A 22,811-nucleotide genomic window follows, 5' to 3' on the forward strand; every position below is an offset into this window, starting at 1 on the left:
TTTCATGTTGTTTCCGCCAAATTCTCACTCTGCCATCTGCATGATGCAACTGGAAACGTGATTCATCGAACCACATGACTTTTTTCCAGTGCTTGACTCTCCAATCCTTGTGTTCCTGTGCTTGGGTAACTGTCGTGGTAAACATCCTGCTTCCCTATTTATAATGGTCTGGCCCTCTAGCAACTTCAGCGTGAAATTATAGCTAATTTGCCTACAAATGTCAGGTGGTCATAATAATCCGGCCACTCAATATATATATAACAATTTCTTTGAATATAAATTCCAGTGATATTAATACTTAGAAAGCAATGAATATTTTCTGTACCAACAATGAAGGAAAAGGAAGAAAAAGAAAGCTGGAACAAAAGAATATTAAACTCAAAGATCTGAAACCTTGTCTATAAACATGTTGACATCAATTTGCCATACCTCCATTGAGAACATCTATTTTTTTCACCTCCTTGAACCTGGCTTGGTCAGTGACTGTTTTTACAAATTTTATCAATTCCTGCCTTTCGGAGCTCTGAGCTTTCACCTAATAAGTCCAAGAAAATCAACTGTCAAGGGAGGCTTAGAGGATGACTGGTGATACACCAAGTGTAAGTGAAGATGGCATCTTGAATTTCTAGCCAATGAAATCTTCTGATACCTCCAGTCCCAACCTACATCTGACTCACCACATGGCACAACAAACAAAGGCTCATAAAACCATGAAAGATAATACAATTGTTGTTTTAAATTTTAAAAATTGGGGATGATTTTTTCCATAGTGACAGATGAACAAAAGAATAGGTAACGCCATTTTTCTTTGGATTTGAAAACAAGAAATCTAAAGAGAAGGTGGGAGATAGAAGCCATGAGTGCACAGAGGCAAAAGTTGGAGAAGAAAAGCTATTGGTAGGTTCTGCATAAAGATAGTCATAAAAAAGGGGATTAAGAGTGTGACAGACTATTAAAAGGTGATAATTCTCTAATGATTCTGCCTGTTCTTCCTTTTTTTTTCTTATGCTCTCTGACTTACCTGTGCATTTTATCCCCCTTTACAAACAATAAAGCCTAGTGCCTGAGTCAGTCTCTTGAAATATGAAAGAATCTCATAACCTAATGTGGTGGAAATGTGGTGTTTTAACTGATACTTAGCAAGGGTAATGGAACTATTTAAATCCTATTAAACAGGTTTAAAAATTGATTCTAGGCCACATTAATATAACAAAATTATTATTTATTCATTTGTCACAATTTTCAGTATTCAATTTGTATAATAACTTTAGATTGATCTTATGAAAATTGTATTTTACACAATATAAGAAACCAATGAAGAGAAAAGCTTATAAGTATGGTAAAATATGAATCCAGATGTTAATGTCCCTTTGGCAACTGGAATTGATGATGATCTTCAGGACCAGTTGATTACTATTGGTTTATTGAGAATAACATTATTCATTGTCATATTGATATTTAATATCTAAAAAAGAAAAATGACAATTAATTGTTTAATCAGAACCATTACTTCAATAAAAACTTTATCCATAAATAAATAAATTTATTCTAAATAAACAAGGTATACTTTATTTTTCATTTTGATGAATCTTTTATTCCAGAGATTTCACAACCATTTCAGAAATAATTTCACTCAACTTACCCATTATTCAGATGATGAAAATAAATCCCAGGGTGGTGGGATGGTTCTCAAAAGAAGGTGAACAACTAAGACTATTAACCAATTATATTGATTCTATTACTTTACTTTTTCTCCACGAGTCCTACATATTCAGTTATTCATACTTGCACTACATAAATCTCTATGCTTCCTACCCTCAAATATTATCTAGCCATCTACACACAAAATTTAGATTAGGAATAAGTTTCTTTGACATTAAACTCAAAAGGCTTTAGAATGCTGAATTTATTACCAATTATTTCAGTTTTGTGTGTGTAACTCTTTTTCATGGGAGAGAATCTCAAATAGACCACGTAGGGACTAATTTTGGAGGTGACCAATTAAGCAGTTGAGCACAAGTAATCATCTGTGACAGTTTTGTATGATGATGTCAGTAAACATTGCTGCTTTGTTTCCAATACTCTCTGTGCCTTAGCTCAGAAAACTTGGATCCAATCATCACTTGTGCAAGAGAGGATGAAGAGTCACCTTTTCCTTAGTACTTACTGAATACCAGGCGCTCTCCTAGAGGCTTTATAAAATTTATTATTCACCAAAGCCCAGCATCTTAGGATTTATTTCCCACAATTTAGAGTAGAAGAGTTTAGAAAGGTAATCGTTAATAACTTTCTTAATATGCACTACTTATGTTTGAAACCGACCCATCCTACATCACAACTTAACCTAGTTCTCTTTTGTGTTGTTGTTGTTAATCCTCATCTGAGGATATTTTTCCATTGATTTCTTTAGGCAGAGTGGAAGAGAGAGGTAAAGACAGAGAGAAACATCCATGTGAGAGAAACACATCGACTGGTTGCCTCCTGCACAAGCCCTGACCAAACCGGGGTGGGGAGGAGCCTGTAACCAAGGTACTTGCCCTTGACCTGAATCAAACCCCGGACCCTTTGGTTCCCAGACCAATGCTCTATCCTCTGAGCCAAACCAGCTAAGGCTAACCTTGTTCTTTTAATATCAAAGTGAAAAGCAGTAAGTACATCACATAGCTGTTAATACTTGTACAAAAGGCAACTAGGCATGACTATTGCTAGGAAAATGATTTTAAAACTGTATTCATATGGCAATTAAACCATCCTTTGCATGTAATTCCCACACCCATGGAGAAGAAAAACCAGGCAGAGAGAGAAATTGACTACTCTCTTCTTTCCCCATATATTTACAAAGGTTTAGAAAATAGTAGGTGCTCATAAATATTTGTTTTATTTAAATGTTCTTGAAGGAAATGCTCCAATATTAATCAAAATAATATCTTCTTTTGCAATCCTGAGGTAATAAAACATTGTAAAAATGTTATTCTTAGTACTTAAAATTTTGTGTGAATATCCTTGAATTCAGTGGAAGGAACTTTTCATTATAAATAGTATGTTTTATGCCAAGAATTTGGTCAAAATAAACTTGAAATAATACTTGACATGCTAAAATATTTAACACTGTTCAGCTGACTGTGTTTAGTTTATTTTTATAGTAAAAATCATGAGCTTTATTTTTCACCATTATAGTAGTATATAAAGAGCAAGAAAACATATAAGGCAGAACATACTTTTTTTATCTGTTGAACATTAGGCAGTTCAACAAAACTGATTTCAAATTGTGACTGATAAGTATTGAATATTTACTCCTGGGGAATTAATTTTTCTTTTCAGGATTGTTTCTTGGTCTGCCATGTAAGACCACTGACTAAACCAGTGATTCCCTTCCATCCACTGGAATTTTAAAAACCAGTAAAATTTTAAAAAGAAGAAAAATTAGGGTGAGGCTCTTGAATATCAATTTTTATTTTACCAATGAAGGATATCAAGTATACACAACTCCAATTTTCTAAACTTTATATAATATAAAGAAATAAAATTATTTAAATTAAGTATTTCAATTAAGATAATTTCATGTTAAAGGGGAAATCCCACTTGACTACAAAACAACAGTAACAATAGGACAATTTCATTTGGATAAAATGGCCCCTCAGGTGATGTTTAATTCTCACACTCTACAAAATTTATGAGGACCTAACACTGCGTCCAAGACACAAATTATTAGACTTTAAGTTGAAGTCAGTCAAATAACTGGCTATTGTGTAAGTTAAATTCGCACGAGAGACTGGTTGATTAATAGGTAGTTGTTTCCACTCAACTCTAAACAAACGGATATGTGCACACATACACAGTTTTAGGGGTGCAGATGAAGCCTTAAACTTAGATCAAACAATCACAATAGTTAGTTGGTGTCTAGAATATATGTTTTTTAAAATCAACCTTTATAAGGCATGGATTCACACAATTTAGGATTGGAAGGAGTTTAAGAGATTGTTTCCTTGCATATTCTTAATTTATTGCAAAGAAAACAGAAGCCTAAAATTATTTGTTCAAAATAAAAGGCTAATTACTGGCAGTAATGGAATTTTAACATAAAAATGTTGAATTCTTGTTTCATCTATGAATTATAGTTTTATACACATGTCAAATTATTCATTAGTGCTGATAAACAATTTTATTAATTTTGCAAGAGTTTTCAAATATATCTTATCTAATACATATTAAAAGTTGAAATGAAGATATTTTATTTTGGGGGAAAAATAATTGAGGCATTTTACCATTCATGGATGACAATGATTTAGAAATTTAAGGAAAAATATAATATTTGTTTAATATGTTAAAACAATTTTAAAATAAATACCATTAAATTGACTTGTCTGACAGATTATCAAGGATGATAATATGAAAATAGATATGGAAGTTCAATAAGAATAAATGAATAAGAATGGTTATAGTTGTCACATAATTATGTTTCTTAGGCTGAGAAATAAAATACATCTATGTAGATATTTAAAATTGCTCCATTTAAAAAACTATGTTCTTAATATCACTTACCTGCTTATCTGCTTCTTGAGTAAATCTAAGTGACTCATTATTTCCGTTATATATGAGATTAACCTTATTAACAAGAGTCTTTCCTATTCCCCATATATTGATGAATCCAAGCCTCATTTCATTTGGGTTTTCGTAACCATTTTTTAATATAGTGCTTGTAAAGGTGGTCTACAAAGACAAAAAAATAATTTAAATTCTTCATTTGAAAAATACAATTTAAACTTTAAAAAATATATATCTGTTAACCAAAATATATTCCAGAGTACAGCAAATTGTTTATTCATATATTTGAAATAAAGTGTATTAAACACCAGATATAAAATATTTAAGTACAAAATAATTATAAAGTGTGATATGAAACTTCAAATATTATTTAACAAAATTGCACATAAATGATCTGAAATGAATACATACCTTGTTCAAATTAAATTGTGCCAAGAAATATAGGTTATTTTCGTAGGTGCCTGTAAAGAAAATTAAACGTGATATATTTATATTTCCAAAGAAGAAGAATAGCAAATACTAGTATATATTTTTTTTACTTTCCCAGTATAAAGGGCACTCAAATCATCATTGCATTATATTTAACTTGTTCAAACAGTCCCAGCAACACTAAAATGTGAAGGATGAGTCACCATAAATGGTTCCATGTCTGTATATAAAATATAATTCTGCCATATTTAAAACTAATTTGATAATTATTGTCATTGCTATAATGTATAGCAAGTGCTTACTATCTAAGTATTTTATCACACTATTCTGAAATATGTATTATCATTCCCACTATATTGAAGATGAAAGCAAGTTCCAGAGAAGTTAAATAAATGGCCAAAAGTGAAACAATTAATTACAGATGCCCCTTTATTTACAATGTGGTTATATCCCAATAAATCCATTAGAAATTGAAAATATAGTAAGCCGAAAATGCATTTAATATATCTAACCTATGAACATCTTCACTTAGCCTAGCTTACCTTAAACATAGTCAGAACACTTACATTAGTCTACTGTTGGGCAAAATCACCTAACACAGAATCCAGTTTATAATAAATTGTTGCATTTTAAAATGTATTGAATACAGAAAACACAAAACACAATATCCAAAAAAGCTGTCAAGAGTGTACTGCAGAGTAGGGGTCGTTTACCCTCCTGATCCTGGGAGCTGTGCCTCTCTGCTGCTGCCCAGCATCACGAGAGAGTATCAGACAGCCTATCACTAGCCCAGGAATGGATCAATATTCAAAGTTTCTACTACATGTGCATTCCTTTGGCACCATTACAAAGCTAAAAAATCCTAAATTGACCCATAATTAAGTTGACGGCCATCTTCATTATCAAGGTCTGGAATCAAGTCCAGTTTCCCCAACTGAGAAGACTGTGTTTCTATGTAAAACCAAACAAGCATAAGACAGGAAGTCAAAGTAGAGTCAAATGCATGATTGAAACAAGTAAGTGTTAGGATAACATTGAAAAAGGCTTTACATTTTAATTCTCTTTCCCACTTATACATGCCAGCATTGTATTCATTAATCCTCTGAAAATTGCTAATGTACACAAGTGTCAGAATAAGTTTGTTTTGATTTATTTTTTTTAATTTTCTTTGAAAGAAAGAATAGGACAGCAAATAATAATATTCCATGAAATCTGAATTACTTAATTATTTAGATGGAGGTCTATTAACTAGATTGCAAGCTTACTAAGAAAACTTATTTGAAGATTCTGATCTAATCCAAAGGCTCTAACGTATTTGTAGTGTTTTGCTGCTGTTTACTCAAGAAATTACAGGAGACTTTTAAAATCTTTATATTCAATTATAACAAATGTAGTGAGATTACACAATATAACAAAAAAAGTGGATTTAATTGACCAGAACCATTTGGCTTGCCTGAATATCTAAATTATGTGCAGTTACTTTCCAGTATTTGAAAAACAAACAAAGACTGCAACAAAACTTCAATAGAATAAAGGTTAGTAGAACTTCAGTTAATGTGTTCATGGTCAGGGCTTTTACAACATAAGATTATCCCTGATTCTTCAACCTCTAAATCATAAAATACTGAGAATTTTTTTTTATTGTAAGAATCTTGCTAACCACCTTATGATTCTTTATAAAATTATTTTCACATGATTCTTATATCAACTTCCTAATATATTTTATTTGCTAATAGATTCCCATGTCTTATGGTTGCAGAATATTAACTATGGTTTACTTAAAATGATGAAAGATACACGTCTTTACTATAATGAAAAATCTCTCATCTATACATAATTTATTTAAATTACAGTGAGCAGCCCATGAGAACTTCAGCTCCACACAGATGTTAGTTTTATGAGTAAGGTTTTTAAGAGAATATTCAAAATGCCTATCTAGTCGAGCTAGTACATTGTAAATCTAATCCTCTACCAGTACGATGACCATCTGGGGACATTTGACTGGAAGACAGATTGGTGGGCCTCTTCCCAAATTAATGAAATTTGAATGGACCCCTTAATCTGCGTTCTTTTTTTAACTGAATTTTTTGGGATGACCTTGGTTAATAAAATGATACATGTTTCAGGTATATGGTTCTGCAATACATCATCTGTATGTTGTATTGTGTGTTTGCCACCCCAAGTCTCCTTCCATCACTATTTATCTCCCTTTACCTTCTTCAGAATCATCATGCTTTACAAACTACCCAGGTGATTCTGATAACAATGGTCAGCAGAGCACACACTGCTAAAAGTTTAGCAGTTCAGTTTGGTCTTGAGGAACAGTCATAGAGTAAATATAGATTTAAGTTTAAATCCTTAAATTTTTCATGTCAAAATACTGAATATTAAAAACCAACAAAAAAAATACAAAATAGTTAAAAGTCTAGGGAACAAACCTGAATTTTGTTTCTGGAATACCTCATGTTTTAGAGCAGTGGTTCTCAACCTTCCTAATGCCGCGGCCCTTTAATACAGTTCCTCGTGTTGTGGTGACCCCCAACCATAAAATTATTTTCGTTGCTACTTCATAACTGTAATTTTGTTACTGTTATGAATCGTAATGTAAATATCTGATATGCAGGATGTATTTTCATTGTTACAAATTGAACATAATTAAAGCATAGTGATTAATCACAAAAACAATATGTAATTATATATTCAACATGTGTTTTCCGATGGTCTTAGGTGACCCCTGTGAAAGGGTCGTTCGACCCCCAAAGGGGTTGTGACCCACAGGTTGAGAACCACTGTTTTAGAGGCACTCTTATGCATCAATAGTGCATACACATGGAACACAGTTTTCAGCCCAATTGACCTCATACATAGTGAATGTCTATTATGTGAGCATCACTGGAATAGCTTCTAGAAGAACAAAAATGATTGCTATAGAATCCCTACCCAAGCATATCTCCTAGTTATCCAGACATTTGCCATAGAGATGAAGTATATTTAAGATAAGAAGAAATTCTTTAAATACTTGTAACACTTTTTTAAAAAATTGGTTCAACTATTTATTACACTAGTTTAGCTTTGAAGAATATTATTAGATTTTTATTAAGCTTCCAAATTACAATAATAGGTAACATATAAGTAATATGATAATATATATGTCATCAACTACATTTGTCTACTAATAGACCACTCACTTTTAGACTCTCCATCATCCCAAAACAGAGATCCTTGTGCCATATGATTATCATCTGCAGCAACAATGAGCCTCATGTAGTTTTGTCGACTACAAGGAAGAAATATCATTTTATCAATATTTATAGAGTAGCATATGTGTTGTTACAATATGACATCCATATACATATCCAAGAGAACACAACTAAGACTATTAATTAAGGGGAATGCAACTGTTATAGACAAAGAAAGTAAAGCATTTACTTTTTCTTATGAGTTTATGGGAATGACATAACCCATAAAATTTTTAAATATTTAATAAAAATACCATGCATGTAGTTTGGTCTCAAGGGTCCACCTACTGAAATAAATCAGAAGAGGCCTTATATAGAATAATTAAGACCATATTAAGTTTATTAACATATTTATTATTACTGTAATCCTTTCATTGATCATTAAACATGAAATAATTTTATAGCATTTTTATCTCTTATGTCTTATATCTTCCTCACATTTCCATATATAAATCACTGAGTTATCATTGGCAGTTGTTAAAAAGAATGTGGAGGGTAGCCAGCAAGTTGTAAGTCCTATCACTGGAGAGGACAATATTTCTCAAGCTTCTGGCTACATAGGCCAGTCTGGAAACTAAATATCTGCTTCCATGCTCACTGTACAAGAGAGTTGGTTTAACAGCCTCATACTAGTAAGGAAAGATTTCTCAGACAAATTATGCTTAACTATCTGCCTTTCCAATCACCAACATTGAAGGCTGTACTGCCATGGAAGTCTCCTAAAATATCAGAATATCTAAAATATCATAGCACTTTGATATTTTCCATGTACACATATTAGCATGTCTTAACATGAATATATGCATGTATTTTAATTCAGTTTACTGGTGTAGAAGTATATCTTATAATCAACATTAAAACTCTGGTTTAAAAATTTTCCAACATATTTAAAAACAGATTCAAAGGAATTTCACAACTTGCATTCTACTCCATATACAGGGTGGGACAAAAGTAGTTTTATAGTTGTTCATATGGAAAATAATACAATAATAAATAAATGATAATACAAGAATTAATTCTGTGCTTTGTATATTCACAGCTGTAAACCTATTTTTACCTAACCCTGTATATACCTAAACTGATATCCTATTTACTTTACACACACACACACACACACACACACACACACACACACACACACACACACACACACAGAATAGCCTCTCTTTTCTCTCATAACAAAAGGATTCTTCAAGGAACACCTTGGGTCCCCTGCATGAAGCCCTCATTTTTCACATAATATCATTTTTCTTATCTTTAATTGATCTCAAGGTAGAATATTGATACAAACTGATCTAAATGGCTCCAGAAAATAGAAAGAGACTGCTCATGCTAACTGGGGCTGTGAGCATGTAGATGAGCAAGAGAGTGGATGCAGTATAGAAACAGAAGAGCTAGAGGGACTAAGTCCTCTAGAACCTGAATGTGTAAGTCTGAATTCAGGCAGTGGAAACTGTGTCTTCTGTGACTCTGTGGCAGTCACAGAAGACACAGTCTGGACATATTGCCAAATGAGAGGGAGAAAATGCCACAATCAACTGTGGCAGGATAACTGAATTCTCTTTCACTGTGTGTTCATTTGATTCAGATCTAATAAGGGTTTCTGGGGCAAAGAAGAGAGGAGAGTCTTAGCCAGATAATCTGTTATGAATGACAATGAATGGAAAAATTGAAATAATCTTTTAACTTTGTGTGGGACAAGGCTACTAAGAGACGCATCTGGTTCTTCTCTGGGCAGCAGTAGACTTAGCATTTGAAGGAGTAGTGAAATCATCAATGGATACCCACATTTTCATTGACTAAAGTGAGTCAAAGAATATTTGACTGAAAGAGGGAGGCAGAGAAAGGGGAAAAGAAAAGCTTGAAGTTCAGAGAAATCTTCTGAGCAATACTTGCTTAAAGTTTAAAAATGGGTCACTTAAAATCATGTTCATAGTATTTCTTTCCACATGTCAGAGGCAGGAAAAAAAGAACTTAGGCATTTATTGTCAACACCTTTGCATATTCATACAGAAGATAGTAAGTTTTAGTCGGTATATTAGTTTGGTAAATGTTCTTACTGTAAGAGGGAATATCATGTTTTCAGACAGTTTTCCATGAGTCTCTCAAGTTCTTGCATATCTTGCATATAGAGGCACTGACAGTTTTTCTTTTGACTATCCTTTAAAGGATGCTTTTAAAGCAAACAGTATTGGAAGACAGGGCAGTGTTTAATAAAATTGTAAATCACTGTCCACTATAATAATTCAAAGCAGAGAATACACAGGTTTGTTTACAGTTGATAACAAAAAAAAATTGAGTTTCCTTGATCTTGGAGTTCCTTAGCTGTGTCTCAAACCTCCTGCATATGCAGTATCTTTTAGGCCACTTCATGTCACCCCCACGGGACTTGGGAACAGAGAAAACTGAAGCAAACATGAAGGTCATAAGTCTTGGTATGCCATGAGTAAAAAGGCTCTTTGCTTCTGACTCAGCTCCATGAAACTAGCGGGCTAATTTGTAAGCTTGGAACTGGGGTAGAATCTCAGACCGTTCCAAATCCTTGGCAATTCTAGCTGATGTATCTTAAAATTTAATCTGAGTTCTGTAACCACTTTGTTTACCTGTGAAATGTGTTTTGATCAGGCTCTTGACAGGGTAGGATGTAACCACCACGAACATGAAGGTTTATTTTATCAAAGGGAGCATCAAAATCCTTAAACGTTCCTCTGACACCAATATCTTGGCCCTAGAAATGACAGAGTTGGAAGGAAGAACAAAAGCAGCAAAAAGTGGAATTATTAGCAATATTAGAGGCCCGGTACACGAAACTTGTGCACTTGGGGGGTGGTCTCTCAGCCTGGCCTGCGCCCTCTCGAAGTCCGGGAGCCCTCGGGGGATTCCCAACTGACTGCTTAGTCCCGCTCTCCACAGGGAGCGTGCCTAAGCTGGCAGGAGGACATCCTTAGTGCTGCCATGGAGGCAGGAGAGGCTCCTTCCACCATTGCTGCACTCACCAGCTGTGAGCCCTTCTGGCTGAGAGGTGCTCCCCCTGTGGGAGTGCACTGACCACCAGGGGGCAGCTCCTGCATTGAGCATCTACCTCCTGATGGTCAGTGCACGTCACAGAGACCCATGGTTCCGCTGTTTGGTCAATTTGCATATTAGCCTTTTATTATATAGGATTGCAACATGAGGGGGCACATTTATAAAATCAAATGACACACTTTCCAATTTAAAATAAAGACACAGACATTTACTTAGAAGATCATGTTCTTTAAAGCATATACTCAGACCTTGGTTTTATGGTAGCTTTGAAAATAATTTACAAATACTTATTTTTGTCATGCTCACATGCAGAAAATGTATGGATTTTTCAAAAGTATATTTATATTGATTTCAGAGAGAAAGGGAGAGGGAGGGAGAGATAGAAACATCAATGATGAGAGAGAGTCACTGATTGGCTGCTTCCTACAAGACCCCTACTAGGGAGGAGCCTGCAACCCAGGCATGGGTCCTTGACCAGAATCAAACCAGGGACCTTCAGTCCCCAGGCAGTCACTCTATCCACTGAGCCAAACCGGCTAGGGCAACATACGGATTTTTGAAAGGTCACAAAAACTATTCTTAACTGCCACATACATTATTCCTGGAAGGCCTGCATTACCTGTAATAATCATTTTGCATAGCCAATAAAGGGCAATGACCTTTTGATGTACAATATGTACTTCCCATGTTTATTTGGTAAAATAAATCAATGACTACATAATCAACTATGGCAGAATAAATTAATTCTCTTTCACTGTGTGTTCATTTGATTCAGATCTAATTAGCAAAACATACCTTACTCATTTTAAGTGTATTTCATTAAATACATCATTAATGTAAAGATCAAGATCAAACTTAAACCCATTTCTGTTTAGTAAATTCCCCAGAATTCTTTAATTACTTACCGTATGGTAATCAAACCACCGAGCATTAGGGACATAGCCTCTTACAACGGTCTGATACTGAAATTTAAAAATATAGTTATTTAAAAATATATCAATTAGGAAAAATATTTTATGAACAAAAATATGTGGTAGGACTTACAGGTTCCAATACAGGGGTAACCATAAATGCTGGGCCCCACAGGAACTGCTTGAATATGTCCCAGGTAGTCTTCTCCTTATAGAACCTTGACAAAATATTTATTGATAGTTTAATCAAAGAACTCTATCTCTTCTGGGTACCATTAAATAAGTATTCAAATCACATTTTGCAGTGTGGGCTTGTGTGGATTAAAAAGAAAACCAAATTATGAAAAAGCAAAAATAACCCTATGACTTGGAATTCAATGTGCAATGCTACAATACTTGACAAGTAAATCTAGACCATGACTAAACCTCCTGACAAAATGGAGAGGATTGTGATTAAATTTATAAGACCACTGCATGAGAAATTTAATTTGAAGAGAACTCATGGAGGTACAAAATATTAAGTAGAAATAGAACATTGACAAACTAGAAAACAAAAATTATAAATACCCTGTGAAAAAAGTTCGAGACAAGCGTGTTGATTTGGTAATTTTAAAGAGTTTGCTTATCGTATTTCGATTAGAATTCGATGGATAGTGGATCTATATGTACTTATAGGTTCCTATATATGTTACTAGATTTCTGAATTTTAGATATAAATTGCTGGAAAGAATATAATCTTGAGAATAAACACTATTAAATATCCACAATTTTCCTCTAATTAAAATGGAAGTATAATTTTTTTGTAGGTTTGTTCTTTTATTTCTGTTATGTTTTGTTCTATTACAAACAGATTAATGCCAAGGCAGATTTCTGGGTTTACTCTTCCATGAATTTCAAATGGAAGCAAAGGCCCAGGTGTTTTCAATAGGACAAGAGTTTGCATCGTTAATAATATTTCTGATTGGAACTCAGTCCAGAGCTAATACTTGATTCCGGGAAGTTACTAGGGAGATGACAAAGGGAGTGGGGAGTGTAAAAATGAAATAGTCAAGAGATTAATAAGCTGTTACCAGGAATAAAGAAAGGATTATGGTTTAATAAAGCAACTAGAGAGGATAATTTGAATCTAGGAAAAAAAATTTTTTAGAAAGCTGGATCTTTCATCTTATAATTAGAACTTAAGGCATATTGATCATGCTATTATTTGGAGAATTTTACCTTGGTTACTACTGTTCAATTTGAGTAAATGTCTATGCTGTGTAATTTTCGTTGGTTTATCAATACTGCAATATAACAAATTGCCTTTTTCAATTACTCTGATAATATAGGGTACACAGGTAGCTAAGTATACTATGATTATTTCAAGGTTTTTTTTTGTATTTTTTTGAATATGTATTTTGTTTTTTGTAACATCTACAATAAGAATCAGCTTATATTTGTCTTAAAAATAGAATAGGCTAAAATTTTGGAATAAAATTTCAAGATTTAGCCATATATCAGTTTGATCTTTAAAAGTGAATCCAAACAAATTTTCTAAGGAGCATGTTAAAACTGTTCTAAGGTACCCCATTAGCACACCTACTAAGAGGGCTGTAATCTTCTTTTTCAATTATGAATTAACTAGAGGCCTGGTGCACAGATTCATGTACTGGTGGGGTCCCTTGGCCTGGCCTGTGCCCTCTTGCAATCTGGGGCCCCTCGGGGGATGTCGGAGTGCCAGTTTCGACCTGATCCCCACAGGCCTGGCTGAGGGACACCACCAGTGCAGGAATCCATGCACCAGGCTTTTAGTATGCACATAAGATCTTTGGTTAATCTCTTCCTGCCCTCCTCCCTCCCCACTTCCCTCTGAGATTCATCAGTCTGTTCCATTTTCCATGCCTGTGGTTTCCACTCTTGGGTTGAGCTTCTGCCCCCTGGTGGTCAGTATGTGTCATAGCTACTGGACTGTCGGTCGGTTGCTTAGGCTTTTATATATATAGATATGTGTAAGATTTGCTTAACTACTGTAAACAGCAATGAATTTAATCATAATGCAGAACAATATTACTTAATGTAGAAAACTTTTTAAAATACTCAATGTAATAAGGTATATAATAATCTAGAATAACATCTGGAATACAATAGTAATTCCTAGGAAGAATAATTACTTTTTAATAACTACTTTGCTTCATTTTAATGGCATATATAAGTATATCTATCAGAAGATTTATTTATGAAAACGTTTATCCAAAATGTATATTAAAATAATAATGAAAATGTTTCAAATTCAAAATATTGTATATTGGCCCTGACCAGTATGGCTCAGTTGGTTGAGCATTGTCCCATGCACCAAGAGGTCACCTGGTTCAATTTCAGGTCAGGGCACATGTCTGAGTTGGTGGCTTGATTCCCAGTAGGGGGCATGCAGGAGGCAGCCAATTGATCCTTCTCTGTCATCAATGTTTCTCTCTCATCCTTTTCCTTCCTCTCTCTCTCTAAAAACAATGCAAACATATTTTTAAATGGGTATTCTTTTAAAAAAATTAAAATGTTCTGGTGGTAAGGGGAATGTAAAATGCTTCATAATCTTTAAAAATATATTGTATGTTGTACTAAAAGATATTATTGAGTAAATTAATTGGAAGCTATCTGTCTGTGGTAGGAAAAATATTTGCACTTACTCATGCAAAAGCGGTCGGATAACAGTGCCACCATGAGCATGAATTTCATGCATCTGTGTATAGAAGTATGGCAATAAAGTGTATCTTATATTTAGAACATTCTTTGACATTTCTGAAAAAGTTTTATTCCAGGAAGCAGGATCTTGTCTCTGAAATAAACCAAATTGAAATAGTTATAAACTTTTATTTTTATTTAAAACATAATTTTGAAATACATATTTGGAAAATAAAAAGCAAGAATATTAATTCACTGTCATGTGCAATATACTACATCACAAAAATCTTATACAATAATGTTTCTATCTCACACAGACAACACAATATTAACATTTAACCATGAAAAGTGACATTAAGTCTCTGGCTTGATTTAGTTTAAGTTATCATATGTAAAGAGCAGTTTACATTTGAATAAGTGACAAATATATTGTCAACTATGATGACACAAAGTGTAGGGGTCAAAAGTCTAGGAGATAAATGAAATGTTATAAAAAATGGACTAAAATAAATAGAGACATGCTGAGCCCATCACGTTAACACTGTACATTGTATGTTCTCATCAGAAATAAATAAATTAGGATACTAAAGAACTAGTTATATATGAGGAAGTGAAGACCTAATTAATGTTGGACAAGAAAAAAAAAAAAGAACATGCCCAAGTCTATTCTAGAATACACACTCCAGGTAAAAAGACTGTTACCTCCTCTCCGGCCCGACCCTGATCGGCCTGGCCCCAATTGGCCCTGATTGACGGCCAGGCCTAGGAGCCCCACCCATGAGTGAATTTTGTGCATGGGGCCTCTAGTATATTTATATTGGTTGCTCTCCCCACACCGAATTCTCTGCTCTAATGCTAATGTGACTTCAGCCAAGAGAACTTCCCTGATACCCCTTCTAAAACAGAAGCCCCATAAATCTCTATCACTTTAACTTACTCCATTTTTCCTTCATATGCATTTATTTGTATGTGGCATTTTATATAAATGTATAAATATATGTGTATAATAAAGAAAAATAAGTATAAATATACACATAATTACTTATTATCACTATCCTTCCTACATTATATGAATTGGTAGGGCAGCATTTTGTAAGTATTAACTAATAGACTTAATGAATACTTGTTAAATGATCATGGTCAGGTTTCTATCGATTCATACCCTACTTTTTTAATAGTACAACTTTCTAAGTTGTGTTATTGTTGAATTTTCCTGTTAAATATTCCTATCCCATCAAGTTATATCTTTATTGTCCAACTTTCACATTCTTCCAAAGTATGTTCACATACTTTTTTCCTACCTTATATAGGTTTTCATTTTCATTTTCTAAAATAAATCCCCTCCTCTATTCTGACTAAAATTTTCTGAGTGATGCATTTCAAGCACATGGTGAGCTCTGCCATTCAGTTACTGTGGCTAGAACTCATCCTTTAAAGACTAGCTTTGTCCACAACCTTCTGTAAGGTGTTTTTGAAAATGCATCTTTCCTCTGTAATTATTCACTGAAAGTAAATATCACAAAACTTTGCCTCTAATTGTTCATATTTTTCCATAACTTTAGTACCATCTTTCTTCTCATTCAAAAATTCCTTCTGACAACTTAGTGAAGAGTATATTTGTGTAACCCCACAGAAAATAATTCTCATGATTTTCCTCTTCCTTTTCTCCCTCAATTCTTCAACTCATTTGTTTTAACATACGCCTTTTAAATCTTCCAATTTCATGCATTGATTCTAGTATTTCAAATGGCTTTCATGACTAATTATTTAGTTTGAAGTTGATTTTTTTTGGTTCCATTCTGGTTTGGAAGAAGTTCCAGAGGTAATTTATCCCCCCTACCGACTCCAAAATTACATAGAACAGCAGTAAGTATGCCAGCTAACCAAGTCTTGAATCCAAAAGTAGAGAGTAACCCAAGTAAGAATTTTTTTCAAAATTATGTGCTTAGAAGTCCTCAGTAAATGTACGGAGGTTCAAAGCATTCATCTGGAAATCAGTGAGGTGGAGTGAATTTTATTAAAAAAAATACATATGTTTAGTGGGAGGTGGGGTTGGGGTTGAGAAAGGAGAGTAAATGCAATAATTACATACCCTCGTGCCTGCAATGTTGTGATTTCTTGAGTATGGATAAAATGCTCCAAGTTGCATCCAGCGGGTGCAGAGGTGATATTCTGAATTATTGAAGAAACCACAGATATCTGCTCCAGTCTAAAATACATTGTTGTATTTAATTAGTTTTAAGTTACTTTCTTAATATTTATAAGTGATAAAAATGAAAGGAATAGAATTACTTACATATGAAATTCCAAAGAGACTAAATTCCATCATACCTTAAAAAAATTAGGAAAAATGTCTTAGAAAGCTACAGTTTCATATATATTTTGATATGTTTTATTTATAAATATGTTCCATTTCTAATACAAACCTCTAATTCAAACATTTTTTAGATTATCAACATACTTTTCTATCATTTCTTTTTATAATTTTCATACTTTTAAGTTTATAGTGTTAATGACATTTATCAAAATAAAACAGGATATGCTTCCTTGACATTTTAAGATAACATATTTAAAGTACAAAGTTGTTACGAACACATTATCGTGTGAGAAGAAAGTGATAGTGATTTCCTTGATTTTATGTTTTATAATAAAAGGTTATTTTGTAATTATTTAATTAGAGTTCTCATCATTTGAAATAAATTGAATTATTTTTGTTAAATAGAATCTTCTGAGGAATGATCACTGTGATAAAATGTGATTTCCCAACTCTTCTTTTAAAGGAATATTTCTAAGCATTATGTGTTTTCCTTGAAACCTAAATGAATAGTAAAGCATTTTTAATACCAGATCTCCAACAGAAAAATATCCCTTTGCTCTTTAAAATGACAATGTCTTATTTACTCTTTACCCAATCATTGCCAGAAATTTCTTTCTAAATGTGGTTTAAAATATTCTTATTCCCTAAAATCTAGAATTTCTACTCATATCTATTCTTAGTTTGTTATTTTTCCCATCTCCTGCCCTTTCAAACCATGAAACTGAAACAGAAAGTGATGAAATTATTTTCTCAAAACGAACTAGTTGGAAATCATTAGTTTCTATACGGAACCCCAGACCCTGCTTTCTGGGCCACTACTTTATCGTGGGGCTATTTGTCATAAAACATAATGCCAAAGCATTTTTCTGAGATGCACTTATAAGGTATATGAACAAATGCCAGAAAAAGTGAATACTTAATAGAAAACTCAAAAGAATGATGATAAAGATGGTGACTCTCCCATACCGATGATCGATTTGTCCATATTGTCCCATTGTGCATAGTTGTCTCCAAGCCAGTGCCCCCCCCATCGTCCAGCAGTAGGATATGTGGAACGAGATATAACCATTCCTCTCTTGCCAGTTGCCTTCTGCAATGCACTAATAAAAGTGAAGAAGGATTTACATTAGGTATTTTCTTCAAATATTTCTACTTTTGACCATTCCATTCAAAAAAAGAATTTGATTTGTGGTATTTATGTTGGCTCTTATTACAACTAGCTCTTTATATGTGAGTCTTGTCTCAATATACTAGAAAATTCTCAGGGGTATGAAGGATATCTTTTTTCTTCCAACATTTGCTAGATTGACATACCTGAGTGGCCTCCCTGCATTTGTTTATTCAATGGACACAAGTTAAATCAAATATTTGTATTATCAAATCAACTAAACATTTAAAAAATTTAATAAACTTATTTTATTCTACTTAAATGAGTTTTCTTGAATAAAGTTCTAACTATTGATGGCCCAAACCCTTCTAATTTTTGGCTTAATACTTAATTTTTGTATTACTCTGCATAGAGTACTTGCTATAATATCTCTTGTTTTAGAGGCTAGTTTAAAGAGTACAAGTCTTTCCTGGATCTTAAAAATAAAAGTAATTTTTATATTTTAAGAATGGAATTTATTGAAAGCCAGGTCAAGAGGATAGAATTTACAAATAAGGTCATTTTTATCCTCCCTTCCTCACTCTTTAAAAAATGATTTTAATAACTTATTGTGCATTCTAGTGTGAATAATAATGCATTACTTTTTATTACATCTCTCTCTCCCTCTCTCTCTCTCTCTAATACTGCATTATAAGAATATGTAAAATAGAAAAAATATTTGAAAATTATATTAATTGGAAAGAAAATATTTATTTTCTATTACTCAAAATAAATTGTATATGCATAAAAACTAGAGATCTACCACAGAGAAAATACTTCAAATACCTAGTTAGACAGACTTTACAACTCACTAACATGTTTTCAACAGCATCTAATCATTTATTTGCTATCGCATGGGCCACAGTGTTTGTACTGATTTGTTTATATATAGAGCTTCTTCCATCATGAGTCCTTGAGATTCCTGAGGTTAAGGACCTTGTGCTAATCTTTTTTTGTGCCCCTTATATCTAATACAGTACTTGGCTTATAATAGTAACTCAAGAAAAAATGTAACTCAACATTTAAAACTTTAATATGTTTAATGTAAATAACAAACATGGTTGAAATCTTTTTCTGAAAAATGTATGTACTAGAGCAAAATTAAAACTATTAAAGACATGTTTTATGACTTTATATTAAAGGTTGTTCTTCAGAAGATAGTACTGATATCTTCCCCATAATATTTTTTATTAGTTAAAATGGACCTTAAACATCCCCAAGTACCTTTAAATGTCAACTATTTACATTTTTACCTATGGTTGCCTTGAATTTATTCATACAACTTTGATAGTTGTAGTGGGATAATAATTGATTCATTTAAATTTACTAAGAATCTATTCATGACAGAATCTACCATGGTTCCACAATGTGTCAGGAACCATGGTAGATTCTGTCATGTGCTCCAGAAGTTCAATTACCTGCCCTCTGAAGAAAAATATTTCTTTCAATTTCCCTTAAATTACATATTTTCATCTTAAAATGCATAAGTTTTGCCAGAAAGATGAGTCAATTCTCAATATTTTTGTTCTTTTTGATATGTATATTTTTATGGTAAAGTAAGGTTAGCTGAGAATAATTGTGTTCCTTTATTATATGCCAGCATGGTTAATTTTTTTAAAAAAATGCTTTTCTCAAAAAAAGGCATTGTTAAAACCAGTTTGTTTACTCTTAAGAATGTCACATCCTAGTCTGTGTATATGATCTTAGTGACCCTACATTTGGATTTGGTTAACAAATCTGTAGACATTCATTCATGTAATATCTCAAATAATTCACATATTCTATGTTGACAAATAGTTTCATGCTAGAAATAGGATAAGCATGTTTCACTAAGTGAGGAAATATTACACATATTCTTTAATCCCAAATGATTCTCATTTTTTACCTACTTCATTCCTATACTAGAGCAGTGATTTTCAATCCTGGATTGAAATTAGAATCACCTGATAAATTTTTAGAACCTAAGACTCTTAGGCTATATACTATACACCAATTAAATTAGAATTTACTAAAAATATCCAGGCAATTACAGTGTGTAATCAAGAGGCAATGTTCTAGAGCTGCGTTGTGTCATATGGTGGCCACTAGCCACATGGGCTATTTAATAAACCTAGATTTATTAAATTAAATAACATTTAAAATCTCATTCCTGAGCAACACTAAGCACAGTGGTCAACAGCAATATATAGTTAGTAGCTGCATATTAGACAATCCAAAATTATTGAACATTTCTATCATTGTAGAAAGTTTTATCGGACAGTGCCAATAAAGACTTGATACTCAAAGAATGGCCTGTGTTCCATTATCTTTGGCCTCACATAAGAGTTCTTTTCATATGGACATTAAAGTTTGAGAAGCTCCAGGTCATTCACACATACTCTAATTTGCTAATCATGGATTTAAATAACATATTTATCCAAGACTTAATGTCTTAATTAATGATATCAGATTATATATTATTTATTCATTCATTCAAAACCATTTGTTGAGCACCTACTATGTTTTAGGTGTTGTGCTGCTATAAGATGAGTACATTGTGGAGAGCAAAGTAAGATACTTTAATATTCTTTTGAAAATGGGGTAAAATTTAAAGCAATGGTGGAAAGAGAGAGAGAGAGAGAGAGAGAGAAAGAGGGAGAAAGGACAGTGACTCTCTAAGTGTCATGAAGGACCAAGTAAGTTACAGAGAACATTGGAAAGAAAAGTGCTACAACATAAGGACAGCAAAGAAGGATTCTCAGAATAGATAACATTAAATCTAATATCTCAACGATGTCAGAGTTAGAAAGGATAATCATGAACACGGCTTACTCGTAAGTAGGTTTCATTTGTGACCATCCATATAGATTGTGAACATTGTAATGCAAAACTGATGATTCATCACTAAGGATCTGCTCGGTTTCCATACACATGGTTCTGAAATGTAATCCCTCATGTCTTTTTGTGAGTTCTAGAGAAAAAAAAAAAAAACAGTGAAAAAAATACTAATATATTATAAGGTGCCCTATATTAAAGTGCGTAAAAGGCAACTATATATTCTTTTGGAAAAAACATTACATTTTGCTTTAAATATTATTGATTTTAACCATTTGTACATGCTGCCAATGTTATGACAAATGTAAAAAACAGTCTATAATTGTAATTGATTGTAGTTACCATTGTGATTGAAAAAAATGTGAAAATTTTTACTATAGTCAGTAACAAAATAAAAACCAGAAAAATTAATGTACTCCTAAATGTCTATTATATTTAATCATTTAGATGAGAAATACTGATTAAATAGGCTTTAAAAATGCAAATCCTGGGGTTAAGAACCAACACTAGCTTTTGATCCACTTTTTCTCAGTTTAAGATGTTTTTTTTTTTTCTCCCCGAGTTTTGCCATCACTTTATGTTAACAGTTTATGAAGTTTACTGTCCATATAAAAGTATGAGGATGAACACCAAAAGACTGGACTTTTCCCTCCCCCCAAAAAAGTGTTTCTATTTTATCATTTCCCCCCAGTAAAGAAACATTTTTTTAAAAAAAATCTGTATAAAAGCTTTCTATTTTCTATTAGAAAGAATATTGAGAATTTTTAGGAAAAGTCTTATGAAAATTAAAGCAATAATTTTAAACACTTTAGAAATGTGTTCTTATAGTAAAACATTTTTCTTGATTTTTCTTCCCAATATAGTATTAGATAATATTGGCAATGGATTGAAGTGTGGTACAGTGTGCAGATGGGTAGTGAGAATTGGGGATGTGAATCCTGTTCCCCAATAAAAAATTACATAAACATAGTAAATAAATTAATAATAACATTACATTAAAGTAAAAGCAACAATATTGTACCTGGCATATAAGGTGGATAATTTAGCTCTTTATTTCTGCATGAAGTAGTTGACCCATGTATAAAACTTGATGGTTCATTCATATCCTTTTAAAAAAGAAAGAAAAGTAAACAGAAAACAAATTTAGAAATTGTATTCTTAAAAGAACTAATTCAGAGGGCCAGTAAGTTAAAGTAGCATATTTGAGTAATGACATTTAATCACTTCTAAAAAGCAAAAAATAAGACATTTTAATGATACTAAAGACATTAGGTTAGCTCAGTGTTTCTCTTTTATAATTCATTACCTACTTTTGACAAACTTAAAATGTCTAATTTTTTTCTGTAGATATAATATGTACATAAAAGTGATTTTTTTTCTGTTTTCTAGACATAAAGTTATATTATAATAGTGTATATTCTTCTATGTACTCTCTTGAACACTCATGCCTTGGATCAATTCCTTTTAAAAAAACACAAAGGTTTGTGAAATTTAAAATCATAAGATTTAGCTTATAATTAAAAAAACTTCAGAGAGTATCTGAGCACACATTTCAGGATCCCAGTACCCACATATAAAGGGACCATCATCCTATCTAATAATAGAGAAACATGGTAATTAGCCATACCTCCGCTACCCTTCCCATTGGCTAATCAGGGCTATATGCAAATTAACTGCCAACCAAGATGGCGGCTGGCAGCCAGGCAGCTTGAAGCGAACAGGAG

At 32.8% G+C, this 22,811-nt stretch overlaps 1 protein-coding gene across 1 annotated transcript in view; it reads right to left on the reverse strand.

Annotated features, from left to right (window-relative positions):
- Window positions 1–1,396: 1,396 nt before the first annotated feature.
- SI (sucrase-isomaltase (alpha-glucosidase)) overlaps window positions 1,397–22,811 on the reverse strand; it is a 121,514-nt gene continuing 100,099 nt past the window's right edge. Inside the window, exons 36-48 of the mRNA XM_005864148.1 lie at window positions 22,109–22,193; window positions 21,085–21,223; window positions 18,093–18,226; window positions 17,106–17,140; window positions 16,902–17,018; window positions 14,815–14,963; window positions 12,285–12,369; window positions 12,146–12,202; window positions 10,817–10,941; window positions 8,163–8,251; window positions 4,957–5,006; window positions 4,543–4,710; window positions 1,397–1,465 (exon numbers count right to left, since the gene is read on the reverse strand). Of these exons, the coding sequence (XP_005864210.1) occupies window positions 1,397–1,465; window positions 4,543–4,710; window positions 4,957–5,006; window positions 8,163–8,251; window positions 10,817–10,941; window positions 12,146–12,202; window positions 12,285–12,369; window positions 14,815–14,963; window positions 16,902–17,018; window positions 17,106–17,140; window positions 18,093–18,226; window positions 21,085–21,223; window positions 22,109–22,193 (1,302 nt within the window). The remainder of the gene's footprint in view (window positions 1,466–4,542; window positions 4,711–4,956; window positions 5,007–8,162; window positions 8,252–10,816; window positions 10,942–12,145; window positions 12,203–12,284; window positions 12,370–14,814; window positions 14,964–16,901; window positions 17,019–17,105; window positions 17,141–18,092; window positions 18,227–21,084; window positions 21,224–22,108; window positions 22,194–22,811) is intronic.

The sequence above is a fragment of the Myotis brandtii genome, unplaced genomic scaffold (assembly GCF_000412655.1).
Source record: "Myotis brandtii unplaced genomic scaffold, ASM41265v1 scaffold186, whole genome shotgun sequence".
NCBI lineage: Eukaryota > Metazoa > Chordata > Mammalia > Chiroptera > Vespertilionidae > Myotis > Myotis brandtii.